Consider the following 14558-nt stretch of genomic DNA (forward strand, 5'->3'; position numbering starts at 1 on the left):
CCATCTTGGCAAGTTCTGGGCTTGATTGAGAGACCCAGTGGAATGCCCCAAAATTAACCTGCGAGCCCCACCTGCCCAGGAACCAGGTAACTTTCTGGAATGCTGGGAATTGTAGTTTTTGGAAAATAACAAAGCCTCATGGGAAAGTACGGTGGCCTATACGTTTGCCCTTATAAGCCCCTGCAGCAGTGGCTCAAGGCCATTCTCAGGAAATTCCAAGGAACAGCCCTGACCAAAGTCAGTATTAGGTCAATGTTTAATATTTAATAAATGCTTGCTTTAAATGGGCCCAAGATGGTGGAGTTGGCTTTTCTGGTGAATCACAGGATTACCACGTGCCTCAAGATGTAAAGTAGAAGAGCATTTGAGGATGAATCTCCGTCTTAGCCTTGGGCCTCCACGTGCAAGTGTACATGCAAAGAACCAAAATGCATTCATGCACACACATGTATGTGCACACACGAAAAATGGAGTCAGGGGGTTCTTCAATGTAAAAAGCAAAGCAAAACAAAGAAATGTAAAGAAAAGAAGGAAAAGAGAAAAGGCTAAGAGCTTGAAGTCGGAAGCCACCCTCTGGGACGAGGAGCCTGAAGACAGACGTGGTTCTCCAGCTCTCTTCTTCCTCTTGCCTTCCTGTTTACAAGGGAGGAAGCAGCCGATGTGCCAATGCACACCGGTTGAGGTTTTATTCCACCCTGGGTAGGCTCTACTCAGGAGCGAGAGCTCTGAGGATGGGGAAGAGTCAGGAGCCTCTGGTCCACGCTCTCTCAGTTCATTAGCTATATATGGAGGACACACTGTATGTGTCCCAGACAGTAAGTGACCATGGCTGTGACACAGGTCGGATAGCACCAGATACATGCTGGCTATGCCACTCGCTAGCTGTGTGACCTGGGTGGGGCACGTCACTTACCCTCTCTGGAGTTTACTCTCCTTGGTAAGATGGAGATGGTGCTGGCCTCTGTCTCCAGGGACTGCTGGGAGCTGCTAAGAGGTCACCATGCACACACTCAGTGATTTGTTTCTATGTGATGGGGAAGGACGTAATTGGAAGTAACTGAGGAAGCCAAAGAAGAGAAAGAGGAGGAAGAGGAAGAGGAGGAAGAGAACATGGTGACCTACACCTTTAAACCCAGCACTCTGGAGACAGAGGTAGGCAGATCTCTATGATTCCAAAGCCAGCCTGGTCTACATAGTGAGTTCAAGGCTAGCCAGGGCTGCAAAGTGAGAACTAGTCAAAAAAGCACCAACCAACAAAACAAAACCATAAATACAGTTTGTTAGGCCTGGAGAGATGACAGTTAAAAGCTCTCAGTACGCTGGCAGAAGACCTGGGTTTGGTTCCCAGCACCCACCTGGTGGCTCACAACCCTTTGTAACTCCAATCCCAGGGGATCTGACGCCCTCTTTTGGCCTCTATGGACACTGCATACATGTGATATGTACATACATACTGTCAAGCACACACATACATGTTTTTTAATTCTAAAAAATAAAGTAAAAAAAATTTCAGACATTTGGCTCCACGGTCTGCAGTGTCATGCTTTTTTCTGGTGTTAGCGTCTTCTGAAGCGGCAGCTGTCTGTCTGCAGAAGTTTGACTGCAGCAGGGCTTTGATGGCCAAGCAGGTATGTGTTCTCTGACCTTCACAGTACAACACCAGAGCCACTCCCTAGGACTTGAAGACAACAGGAGACATGTTTTCATGAGAAGATGGAGGCTTCTTGCTTCCTCTAAGAGTGTCTCTCACGGCAGGGCCCTGAACCAGGGTCTCCGAGTTTCATTGTTCTCTGGTGGCAGGGATTTGACATAACTCTGATAGGCTGCCAGGGACATGGCCCCACTCAGGGCTCCTCTGTAGCATGGCCAGTGTGTCCCTCCAGAGACACGGGCATCCTAGTTCCAGAGGCAGAAAAATGCTCCATTGCCTTTGAAGAGCTTGGGACAAGCATGGAGGGCAGCGCCAGACCCCAGACGGGTCTTTAATTGAATCCTGGCTGTCGTCAAATCTGTGGTTCATTGTTAATTACCTTAACAGGACACCCAGGACCGTGGGCTTCAGCCCCATTTTTTTTTTTAAGCTGGAAGGCAGAACATCAATGAGATTTTTCAGCATGAGTGGCCTTCCAACAGGGGACATGGAGTCAGGGTCCTTAGCTACCACTCTACAGCTGTGGCTTTGAGAGACTTCTGGTGGCCGGGCCTCTCTTCATCCCAAAGTTGGGAGGGACACAAGTCATCTGTGTTCTTTAAGGAGTATGGGAGTCGGCAGACCCCAAAGATCGGACTTATTCATTTCCTAGTTTCCTAAACCCGGCTGCATGCAAACCCTGTCCATCCTCACCCAAGCTATTCGGCCCTCATAACTATGATGGGCTCAGTTTCTACTCAGCTTAGTGGGAAAGCCTGGGGGTTTATTTATTTCCTTAGACCCAGGGTCTCTTGGAGCCCAGACTGGCTGAGGATGACCTTGACCTTCTGACCCTCTGGCCTCCCCCTCCCAAGTGCGGGGATCACAGGCTCTCACCTTCATACCTGCTTTATGCTGTTGATCTTTGAGAGCCACTGATCTAGAAGAAACCTCAGGTTACCAAGCCTGAGTCCATTCACTTTCTGCTCAAATAGGCCCAAAGTGGGGGCTAGCGAGGTATCAAGGCGCTTGCCACCAAGCAGGGACACCTGAGTTCCATCCTGAGAACATCCCACGGTGAAAGGAGAGAAGCCACTTCTGAAAATTGTCCTCTGACCTCCACACTCACACCCTCCAACCGTCCCACACATCACACAGGGACACAAACAAACGGGATGTACGCTACTCCCTCGGATGCAGAGGAGAAAAGCAGCCCTGCACAGCCACAGTCGAGGTCAGCAATAGTACGGGGCAGCTGGAGTCTCACAGCCGCTGATGGCATGAGTCTGTACAACCATGAAAGAGGAGGGCTTACGGCATGTCACGTTGGCAGTGGCCACACAGCCTGCTCCAGAAATGCCACTCGTGTGTATAACTGGAGAAGCTCTAAAGCTGTCGCCAGGACACACAGATAAATCCATCAGCAGCGGTCGTATTAGCCAAACACTTGAACTCCCGCTGCCTGCAGGATGCATAGCTGTATTGCTTCATATGCACGGGGTGAAAGGTCATACAGGCCATGGGCCATCTGTACCCTACACGGTTGATTACATGGATGAACCCCGCTAACAGCACGCCATTAAAGAAACTAGTCACGGAGGCATAGGGTATCCATCCGTCAACACAAAGGCAAGCGCAAACAATACTGTAAAACCCATAAAGAAAAACAAGGACATAAGAGCTGGAAAGGCTGACACGGTTGTGGCTGGGGTGGAGGGGCACAGTCAGGAATGTGACCGCAGACGTCTCCTAAAGGCTGGTTCTTTAGCTGCATGGTGTCAGCGCAGACTTCAGCTCAGCAGTCTTTAAAGTTCCCATAGGTTTACACATCCTCCTGATGATTGGTACATTGTAGGATTGTAGGATTTTAAGAGACAGTGGCTGATAAGGAGAATGTGGAATGCACACGTGAGCAGATCAAGCTGAGCTCGTGGCAGGCATTGGGCAACTGGGCAGTGCACAGAGAAGGAGTTCTGGGATGCTGCTGGTAAGGGGCCAGCTGCCTGGAGCTTCCAAGAGCAAGATAACATCGTGCTGTCAATCACGCCGCAATGCCAAGGCCAGAAGAGGCCCTGAGTGAGCGGGTGGAGGACAGCTGTGTCAATAGTTTCACATATCCTGGTGACAGCTAATGGACTGAAAAGGGAGAGGAGGTGGTTGGGTCACACCGGAAGTCTAGTCAGGGTTCTTCCTCCCAACTCCCCAGCTGGGCGCCAGAGTCCGTGAGCCCATTAGCATATGTACAGAGTTCTCTCTCTCTCTCTCTCTCTCTCTCTCTCTCTCTCTCTCTCTCTCTCTCTCTCTCTCTCTCTCTCCCTCCCTCCCTCCCTCCCTCCCTCTCCCCTCTCCCTCTCCCTCCCACCCACCCTCCTTCCCTCCACCTGTCAGGCTGTCTGTGGTTGTGTGTTCTGTCTGTCTGTCTGACTGTGGTTGTGTGTTCTCTCTGTGTCTGTCTGTCTGTCTGTCTCTCTGTGGTTGTGTGTGTCTATTCATGGTTGTGTGCTCCCAGCTCTTCTCTTCCTCCTCTTCTTCCTCCTCCTCCTCCTCCTCCTCCTTGGGGACTGGAGAGGTGGCTCTGTGACTAAGAGCACTTGCTGCTCTCACAGAGGACCCAGGTTCAGTTCCCAGCACCAGGCAGCTCACAGCCACCTGTAACTCTAGTTCCAGGGGATCCAACGCCCTCTGCATGCACATAGTGTGTGTGTGTGTGTGTGTGTGTGTGTGTGTGTGTTACCATTTCTGCTGCCAAGATGAAAACACTGTGACCAAAGAGCAAGTTGCGAAGGAAAGGGCTTATTAGGCTTACACTTCCATAACGCTCACTGTTCATCATTGAAAGAGAGTCAGGACAGGAACTCAGTCAAGCAGGGCAGGGCAGGAACCTGGAGGCAGGAGCTCATGAGAGGCCATGGAAGGATGCTGCTCACTGGCTTGTTCTGCATGGCTTGCTCTGCCTGCTTTCTTATAGAACCCAGGACCATCAGCCCAGGGATGGCCCTGCCCACAATGGTCTGGGCCCTCCCCCCACTCACTAAGTCTGAAAATTCCCTACAGGTGAATCTCAGGAATTTCTCAATGGAGCTTCTCTCCTTTCAGATGACGCTATATTGTGTCAGTCTGACACAAGACTAGCCAGCATAGTGTGTAGTGTGCCTTCATGAGTTCATACACAGCACAAGTGTGCGGGTGCCCGCGGGGAGCATTGAGTGCCAGCTTCTCTGGAGTTACAGAATCTGGGAGCAAACTTACTTTGTACTCTCTTTAGTGCCCGTGATGGCCACTCCTCACCCCCCAGCACCTGACGTGACCCGCTGTGACTGTCACTGAGGTCTTTGGGGATGTGATGGAACAAACCACCAGCTTTCATCCATCACCTCAGTGCTCAGAGTGTCATCAGACAGTCTCCGAGGCCTGGGACAGAGCTTCCCTGGGCTCCTGTAACCGTCTACCTGACGCTCCCACCAGTGCATCTGAAAAATGCCTTCATTTATGAGTGTGTTTTGTTTTGTTTCTATGTAGCCCTGGCTGGTCTAGAACTTGATATATAGACCAGGCTGGCTTCAAACTCACAGAGATCCGCCTGCCTCTGCCTTCCCAGTGCTGGAATCAAAGGCGTGCGCCGCCGCCACCACCACCGCCCAGCCCAGAACAATCTCTTATTTCTGGCCTTTGTGTTACATCTCCACGGTCAGATCCGAGCGTCAGGGGTGGAACAAGTGCTGGATTCTCATTGTGTGATCTTACAGACTCTTTCTCTCCAGGAGTGAGACAGTCACCCGGAGCTCAGGGTACAGCCAGTAGCCCTGGAATATTCTCTGTACTCAGGGGCCATACTAGGCAGCCATCAAAATGTAACTGGCCTGCCAGAGAAAAGGATATTTTAGAGACTCTTGCGTCTCTCCATTTGACTATCAGACTAGTGAAATGGTGGGCCACTCCAACACTGGAATCCCCCTGGGTACCTTGTGATAGGCAAAGGAAAAGGCTGGGAACTTGTCTCCCAGAAAAGACTTCCCACTATGCCAACAACTTACTAAACTCCCCTTCTGAAGAAATTGGAGTCCAGATAATGACAGGTCAGTGGTCGCCAGGGACCATGGCATGCTTAGATGTGCAGATCCCTGCCCCTCTAGTTAAAAGTTAACGAACTTTTACATTTTATTTTAATTTATGTGTCTGTGTGTCTCTCTGTGTGTGGCTCACAGTGGCCAGAAGAGGGCGTCAGATCTCCTGTAAGTGGAGTTACAGAGAGTTGTGAACCGCCCTGTGGGTGCCAGGAATCGAACTCAGGTCCTCTGCAAGAGCAGCAAGCCCTCTTATTCGCTGAGCCACTTTCTCCCGCCTGATGTTTAGATTTCAGTCTCACTTCAGAACCCTGATGAGGGACTTGAGAGGCTCACTGTACTTCTTTGTCCCTGTTTCTAGAGTGGCCACATTAACTAAATCTCCTTTTCCTGTTGTGTTTTTTGTTTGTTTTGTTTGTTTTGTTTTGTTAGTTATGTGGTTGCTTTAATTGGCTTCTCAAAATCGGGTGGCTCCGCCTGGCTTCTTGGGTCACATAGACTATGACCCCAAGTTTGGTAACAATAACATTCCAAAGAAGCCAAGGTCTGAATCCTTGAGACCTAGAAGATAATGTATCTGCCAGTGGCAGGAGGAATTGCACCAACAGACAGACAGACAGACAGACACTGCGGCTAGGAGAGCAGGAGAGCAGCTAGGGAGTGCAAGCATGGCTTGCACCATGGCTACTTCTGTAACTACCAGCTTGCTCATTCTACACCACAGGACCCTTGAATCACAGACAACAATGAGTGACCCTGCTTTAACAATGGGGGAGCTTGGTGATGTCTGAAAGACGGGGAGCAAAAGCCCTGAGAAGCCAAGAAGCCCTGGGCCGTGCTGGCCACACCTGGCCATTGTGGCACCCAGCCCTGGCAACCTTCTGCTGGGTGGGAATCCACTGGGCAAACAAACAGGCTCAGGAAGAGAATCACCCACGCCCGAGGAAAGTGTAGGTGTCTGTGTTATTCTAAACCCCGCCCAGGTTCAAGTTCAGATGTCAGGGTTACTTCTGAAGGCTGCCGGCTCAGCCCTCAAGTTGCCACCGGAGAGATGCGAACGAGGGCTTTACAGTCAAAGCCCAGGGGTGGAATCTTCAAAGTAGCTCAGCATCTGCAAGGCTTGCTGATTAACGCCGGATACCCAACATCTGAAGCATCTGCCGGTCACATCAGCGACGTCCGTGGCTGTGACACGGTGGAAACAGAAACCAAACAAACAGGGATGGGACAGGGATGACGAGGAGTGGGCTCAGGTAGGTGTGGTTCGATAGAGTCATTCGGAAAGCAAGAGTCTGACTCTGCGAACCCACTTCCGGGGGGCAGGGGGCGGGGCATAGAACGATAAATCAGTATTCCGGAGAGCGGCCGTAAGTCAGATGCTCATCAGAAAGGGCAGGCTAGAGAAAATGTGACAGAAACACAGTTTCCTACTTTCCTACGTGAAGAGAGAGCTTGACTGCAGCCATCATTTGACAATGACTACCTTGGGTCAGCAAGATGGCTCAGTGGGTAAAGGAGCTTGCCGCCAAGACTCATGACCTGAGTTTGATCCCCAGAACCTATGTAGAGGTGGCAGGGGAGATCAGATCGACAGACCTGTCCTCTGCCCTTTGTGCATGCCTGTGTCACACAATAACAATAACAACAATAATAATAAATAATGATACTACTTCTAATAATAATGATGATAATAATAATAATAAGTTATTATTATCATTATTATTAAACAAGAAAAGCATCCCGCGGCACACTGTGCATCTTAAAAAACATACAGTTCTCAACAGCGTGGGTAAGTCTGGGGTGATGGCTCAGTCAGTGAAGTGCTTGCCTTCCAAGCCCGAGGATCTGAGTTTGGCTCCCCGACACCCACATAAAAAGGCAGGTGCAGTGGCAGGGCCTGTGAGTCAGAGAAAAGCGATTTGTAGAGTCAGCAAGTCCAGCCAATCAGGGTTCAGTAAGAGACCCTGTCTCAAAACATCAAGTAACTCTCAACAGAGGAAGATGTTCAACGCTGTGTCGTGGCTTCTCTGTGCTCTCAGGAGGGCTCATACACACTCGCACAGATGTGCACATGTGTGTCATACATATGTAAGGCCCTGCCGGGGTGGAGGCCCACACTTGAATCCCAGCGCTGAGGAAGCAGAGACACATTCTTCTGGAACTCACTGGAAGCCAGCAGAGTGGACTTCGTGAGATCCCGTCTCAAAAACCAGGCTGGGGCCGGGCGGTGGTGGCGCACACCTTTAATCCCAGCACTTGGGAGGCAGAGGCAGGCAGATTTCTGAGTTCAAGGCCAGCCTGGTCTGCAGAGTGAGTTCTAGGACAGCCAGGGCTATACAGAGAAACCCTGTCTTGAAAAAACAAAAAACAAAAACAAAACAAAACAAAACAAAAAATCAGGCTGGGGACCAGGGAGATGATGTTTGCCAGAAAGCCTGGTGACCTGGGGTTCAATGCCCAGGACTCACATGGTGGAGGGACAGGAGGGACAAAATAGACTCCTACCATGTCTTTATACTATGGCTGGTGGCCTGGCTCCTGTACCAAACCCCCTGAGGACAGAAAGGGACCCTGGTCCTAACTCCTGTTTAGGGATCCCGGGACCCGGGAGCCTTTTTTTTTTGGCCTCTCAGACCCCCAGTAGCCTCCTATCCAACACACACATGTGCTGAGCTCTGGGGACGCTGGCCAGGAGGCCATGGGCTCAGGTCTACCTAATCCTGCGGCCTTTGAGGTGAAGCCAAAGGAAAACCTGAGAAGCCCAGCTCTACAGCCCTGCCCCCCCCCCAACACCCTGTGCTCTCGGCAGCCTCTGAGACAGACACACCCTCTCTGGGTGCTCCCTGTTAGGACTTGTCCATCCCCACCCCCAGTTCACCCCAGCAGCAGAAAGCCCTGGCACCAGGTGCAGAGCCCTCATGAGTGCCCTCAGGGCAGGTGCGGCCCACACCAGCACCATCTGGTCTTCTGGGGGAGGTCCTATAGAGGCAGATACCCAGGGTATGCAGCAAACCTCACCTCTAGGTTGGGTAACACGGTTTCCCCTCCCAGCCGTGCCACAAGCAGTCCATGGCCCCCAGGACTTTTCCCTCTCTGTGCTTCAGCTTTCCCTTCTATAAAATGGGCTGGCAGTCAACTGCCCTCGGATGCTTGGTGTTGCAGTGAGAAGCCTTTGTCTTAAGGTTTGAAAAGACCACGTCACCAGGACAGACTGCTAATAAAGGCCCTACCTTGTGGTCACGCTTCTGTTCAAATCCTGACTGGCTGCAGAGCCTCCTCTACCCTGGGCCTCAGTTTCTTCATCTGGAAAGTGGGTGTGATGATGTGAGCTGACCTCAGAGATGCTTCAAGGATGAGGTGGGGGAGGGGACAGTAACAGCTTGAGTTTCATAGACTGTCCTGGGTGCATTTCAGCGGTCCCTAAGAGAGGGTCCCTAAGAGAAGAGTGGGGGGTGGGGCGGCAACCTCAGCCACGCCCAGAATAGCCTTCTGTTTAGCCTTCTCCTGCCTTTCTCCCCTTCTTTCCAATGTCTTGTTAAATGTGCTTGGGCAAGATGTGCAGTCCCGGCCCAGGCAGGGGTGGCTAAGGGCATAGCCTGTGCTCTCCCCTCACAGGCTTCCGAGTGCCCCACTCTTCTGCTGTTGCAGGCTTCACTGTGGACACCCATCGGGGGGTCCTGGGTGGACCAGGGTAGAGGAGGCTGTGCAGCCACTGGGGCACCTGAGTGGAGAGGGGCTGGGCCTCCGGGGCAGGGCAGGTGCTGACTCATGGGCTTGCCTGGCACTATAAAGGAACCAGCCCAGGGGCTTCCTGCTGCCTGCTGACCAAACGAGCAAGGATGGCCCAGGGCGCGGTGATCCACGTGGCCCCTGAGCAGCCCACTCACGCCGTGTGTGTGGTGGGCACGGCGACCCCGCTGGATGTCCGCGGGTGAGAGGGGCAGAGATCCTGGGCCTTTGGGGGCTGTTTGGGGCAGGCAGGGGCTGGGCGCTGCTGGCCCAGCTCAGGTTCTGGGCAAGAGATCTGCTAGAGAGATAAGCCGGAGGTGTGGGGCCTATCGTGCCAATTAGTTCTCTGTGAGGTATAAATACAACTGCCTGGCCCTCAATGCAAGAAATTACAGGGCTGCCTAACAAGGGAGAAACAGTCCCTGCTGTAGGCTGATGGTAGGGAGGGCTTGGGCAGCTGAGCCTATTTACCTTACCTCATGAAATGACTTTTAAGGATTAAGTGTGGCAACTCCAAATGTGTTTGTTAAGCACTCTATGGTGCTGTTTGTTAAGTACTCCATGGTGCTGTTTTGTTACGTACTCTGAGGTGCTGTTTACTAGGTACTCCGTGGTGCTGTTTGTTAGGTATTCCTCAGTGCTGTTTGTTAAATACTCTGAGGTGCTGTTTGTTAGGTACTCTGTACAGTACTGGGCAGATCAGATCCCCAACAATTCATTTGTTGTTCATTTTTCCATTCCCTTGTTCATTCAACAAATATAAGCTGAGTATCTACTGAGCACTGTGACCTTTGCCAGGTTCCAGGTCACATAGGACAATGGAGGAAGCCTCGTGGGTGGAGTCTGATGCAGCCTTTCATGTGGAAATTGCAGCAGCTTCCCCCACAGAGCTGGGCATCGTGACCCAAGTGATGTCCATAAAGGCCTCTGGGAGGTGCCCAGGGTCAGTGGGTCAGTGACTGTCTGACCCCAGCAGCAGGAAAGCACTGGCGGTCTGGGTGGCCCCCAGGCCACTGGTGAGAGGCTGAGGACACAGGGAAGAGAAAGCCTGGTAACATCAGAGGCCCCCACTCCCAGAGGACAAGCTGCTCGAGGGTGGGTGCCAAGGAGATAACAGAGGCCAGAGCTAGCCCAGCATCCTCACCAGGATCCCAGGCTAGCTCTCACCTTAAGTCTAGGTCACAAGTGCTTTTGTTGTATGTGTCTGCAGGGGTGTGCGTGTTTGTAGATGCAGGGGTGTGTGGGAGCCTGCGGAGGCCAGGACAAACTCAGGTGTCATTCCTCAGGCTCTGTGTACCGAGGTCGGCGGCCAGCCTGTGGGAGTCAGCTCTCTCCTCTCACCATGTGAGTTCCAGGACTCAGGTCGGCAGGCTTGGCAGCAGGCGCCTTTGTCCACCGAACCATCTTGCTGATCCTGATGGCGGTTTTCAAATGGGGAGATCTGAGCAGACACATTTGATCAGACAGGGGTGTTGATGAAAATGTGGGTGTTTGTCCCCCGGGAAGAGCCAACACTGGAGCATGTCCGGTCCGTGAGAAGGGAATACAAGAATGGGAGGGCTGTGCTGCGGGGGTAGAGGGGGGCAGCAGCTTGTGCCGCTTGCATGAGGTCTTGGAAGAACTTCTGCCCTTCTCAGGGCATGGGCTCAACCTGCCTTTGCCTCCCAGCGCTGGGAGCAAGCCTGCACCCCCGTGCTTCTTAGCACACGGTTCTGGGGCGCAAACTCGAGTCCTGGGCCTTTCACAGGGCCACACCAGGATCTGACATAAATAAGTAAATAGACAGACCGACAATAAGTCATTTTAACTGCCCCTCCCAGGCAGTGCTATATGAGCAAACCCCTAGACAGGGATGCCAAGCTCTGTGGCCCTGTCAGGAACTCAGGCCTAACCCCACAAGCATGGGGACCAGGGGACAAAGAAGAGGCCACCTGTGGTTTGAGAGGCCCTGGGTGACACTAGAAGGTGTTGTGTTCACAATGGGAACCCCAGCCTATGCTGGGGGTGAATGAGTGCTGTGAATTAGGTAGATAATGACTCCGTGGCTAAGCATGTGCACACGCGCCTGTACACATGGGGGCGGGGCACCTGCATGTGCAGGGAGGACCAGACCTTGTGCATAGTGGTGTTTCTGTTTTGTTGAGTGAGTGAAAGGAAGTTGGCCCTCAGTCACCCTGGGATCTTTTTTACAGAAATGGCAGGGATAGGGGTGGGGGGAATATACTCGAAATCAAAACCCTTGTCTGGTCATTCTCTTGTTGTCTCCCCAGGGCAGGCTCCAAACCATCCCCAGCCTTTTTCCCACAGTCCTCCAGGAAAGTCTGGCCTCTGTGCCACGTAGCTCTCTGATCCTTGAGTGTGGTGTGGAGCCAAAAGATGGGTGTGAGGAAAAGAGAAAGGACAGAGAATGTTCCAGAAATCAGGCTCCTCCACACCTGTCCTGGAACCCTCCTCCTCCGCTGGCCTTGCTGTGACTGTTGTTGTCACTCCTCTGCACTGGCTTTCCTTTTTTTGTTTGTGTTTTTTTGTTTGTTTGTTTCTTGGTTTGTTTGTTTTTTCGAGACAGGATTTCTCTGTGTAGCCTTGGCTGTCCTGGAACTCACTTTGTAGACCAGGCTGGCCTCGAACTCAGAGATCCACCTGCCTCTGCCTCCCAAGTGCTGGGATTAAAGGCGTGCGTCACCGCACTGGCTTTCCATTACCCCGGTGCTGTGTATCCCGACTGTGGCTCACCCAAGCCTGCAACTCCTCCCTGCCCCCACCTCACAGCTTCTTCACCTCAGAGTCTCTTGAGAAAGAAACCTGGGCTCTTCCCTCTGTCCATCAGGTTCTGTTGACTTGGAAACAATTCCACTTGCCTCATTAAAAAAATATATATCATAATAAAATAAGATAAAATGCAGGTTTTCTCAGCCACTGGCTTCATCAGTGCCTTGCTGAGCCTGTGTTCCTGGTCCCTCAGCTTCTGCTCAGTTGGGTAACTCAGCAGCCGGGTCAGTAGCTTCCTGGGTGTGGTTCTCACGCCTGAGGGTGCACAGAGCACCCGGGAGACCTAAGGAAGCACAGACCTCTGGGCTCCACCCCCAAGTCTGCAGCAGCCTTGGAAACTGGTTGTGCCCAGTTTCCCGGGAGGCTGAGGCTGCTGGCCTTGAGTCAAGAACTGTACATTGGCTATAGCAGGTCTCTGGGGAGAATATATATAATATATATAATATATTATATATGTTATATATAATATATAAACATACATATGTCTATATATTATATGTATTCATATATATGAATGCATATATTCATATATATATATATATATATATGAATAGGAGAGAGAGAGAGAGGGAGAGAGAGAGATGTGTCCTTGGGGACAATCCTTCTCCTATGCTCACTCAGCAATGCCCTCCTACCGGGACCAGCAGGCTGTTCTTCAGTGAAGAGGGGGAAGGACTAAGGACAGGAGATGAGAAAATAAAGGAGATAGCAGAGCTGAGACCAGAAGTCCACGCCTAAGCTGAGGACCAATGCTAAGCACGGTTGTTAAGAAGTACAGCAGCTTCTATACAGTTCACAGGAAGAAAGGGGCAGAGTCGGCAGAAAGCCATCATATAATGGGACGCGAGGTCAGCAGGAAGCTAACAGAGCCATGTTGCACAAAAGGGACGCGGGCACAGAGAGTGCATTGCAGATTAAGCACACAGTAGCCTCCCGACAGGTAACTCCAGTCCCAGAAACTGAAACCTAAACTCCCGCTGGCCCCAGCCCCACGCCTTGCCATGCCCACCCCTGGACAAGCACTCAGAACTAAAGCTCCCTTTGTTTCATCTGGAGCTCTGAGAAAGCCTGGGGTCCAGCTGGCTTCCAGCAAGCTTTTAAGTTTTATTTGGAGAATTTAATCGTGAGGACTGTGCTGACATTTCTCCACTCTCTCTCCAGCCTCCAACTCTACTCCTGTGCCCTCACCTACTCCTTCAAACATTGCTTCTTACCCCACACCTCCCAGACCCTGAGACAGCCCTGGCTGTCTTGGGAGCTACCTCTGTAGACCAGGCTGGCCTCAAACTAAAACTAAAAAGAGATCCCCCTGCCTCTGCCTCCCGAATGCTGGGATTAAAGGCATGTGCCACCAATGCCCAACCCAACTCCTGCTGATTTTTAAAGTGTATCTGACCCCTGATCCAGTTGTTTTGTGTGAGAATGAGCCTCAAGAAGATCTGCTGTTCCTCCGGGTGATGGTGGCTCATGCCTTTAACCCTAGCACTCTGGAGGCAGAGGCAGGCGGGTCTCCATGAATTCCAGACCAGGCCAGCCTGGTCTACTGAGTTTCAGGACAGCCCTGGCTATATACTCTGTCACACACACACACACACACACACACACACACACACACACACACACACACACACTCATTCACAAAGAATATTTGTTCTGCCACAACTCCAGAAACCTGTGTGATTTTGTTTGGGTTGTTGTTATATTTGTGGGGTCTTTGTTCTTGTGGGGAGGGGTACTGCCATCTTTCCAGCCCCCTGTGTGTGACTTTATATGCACAAAGCCCTTGGCATGCCCACTGGTGATGGTCCCATGTGTGCACACTGCTTCCATGTGTGCATACTGCTCACCTCCCAATGAGGTCTCTGTTCCAAGTCTAAGGCCTCCTTCGGTGAAGAGGCCTGCCATTCTGTGTTCTCACTCCCTCCTGGCAATCACACCAGATTTACTCTCTGGCCAGGGCAAGCCCAGTGGTGGCCTGTATTTCCTCCTGCTGGAAAAAGGATGTCTATGTCTGGAGACAACATGGCTGTGGGCCCTCTCATCATGGGTGCTTCAGCCTGCCTCTGTCACTCCACAGTTCTGCTCCTAAGGGCTACACATCCTTCAGCATCACAGCCTCTGCAGGAGTCATCGTAGATGTCATCCATGGACCTCCAGTCAAGAAGAGTACCTCGGGGGCCTCCAAATGGCCTCTGGACCCTGAGCTGGAGGTGACCCTACAGGTGAAAGCAGCCAGCAGCAGAACAGATGACGAAAAGGTCTGATGGGTGTGGTGAGGGTGGGGCCTGATGGGTGGGGTGGGGCGGGGCCTGATAGGTGGGGTGGGGCCTAATGGATGTGATGGGGTGGGGCCTGATAGGTGGGGT

The 14558-nt window shown here is 51.9% G+C and overlaps 1 protein-coding gene across 3 annotated transcripts in view; it reads left to right on the forward strand.

The window, feature by feature from the left end:
- The first annotated feature begins 9533 nt into the window (after nucleotides 1-9533).
- Nucleotides 9534-14558, forward strand: part of Padi4 (peptidyl arginine deiminase 4) — a 28512-nt gene continuing 23487 nt past the window's right edge. For all 3 annotated transcript variants that reach the window (XM_085838381.1, XM_085838382.1, XM_085838380.1), the window contains exons 1-2: nucleotides 9534-9625; nucleotides 14270-14450. In XM_085838381.1, coding sequence (XP_085694507.1) covers nucleotides 9534-9625; nucleotides 14270-14450 — 273 coding nt within the window. The remainder of the gene's footprint in view (nucleotides 9626-14269; nucleotides 14451-14558) is intronic.

The sequence above is a fragment of the Mus caroli genome, unplaced genomic scaffold, assembly GCF_978045245.1.
Source record: "Mus caroli unplaced genomic scaffold, Mus_caroli_1 scaffold_6, whole genome shotgun sequence".
In the NCBI taxonomy this organism is placed as follows: domain Eukaryota; kingdom Metazoa; phylum Chordata; class Mammalia; order Rodentia; family Muridae; genus Mus; species Mus caroli.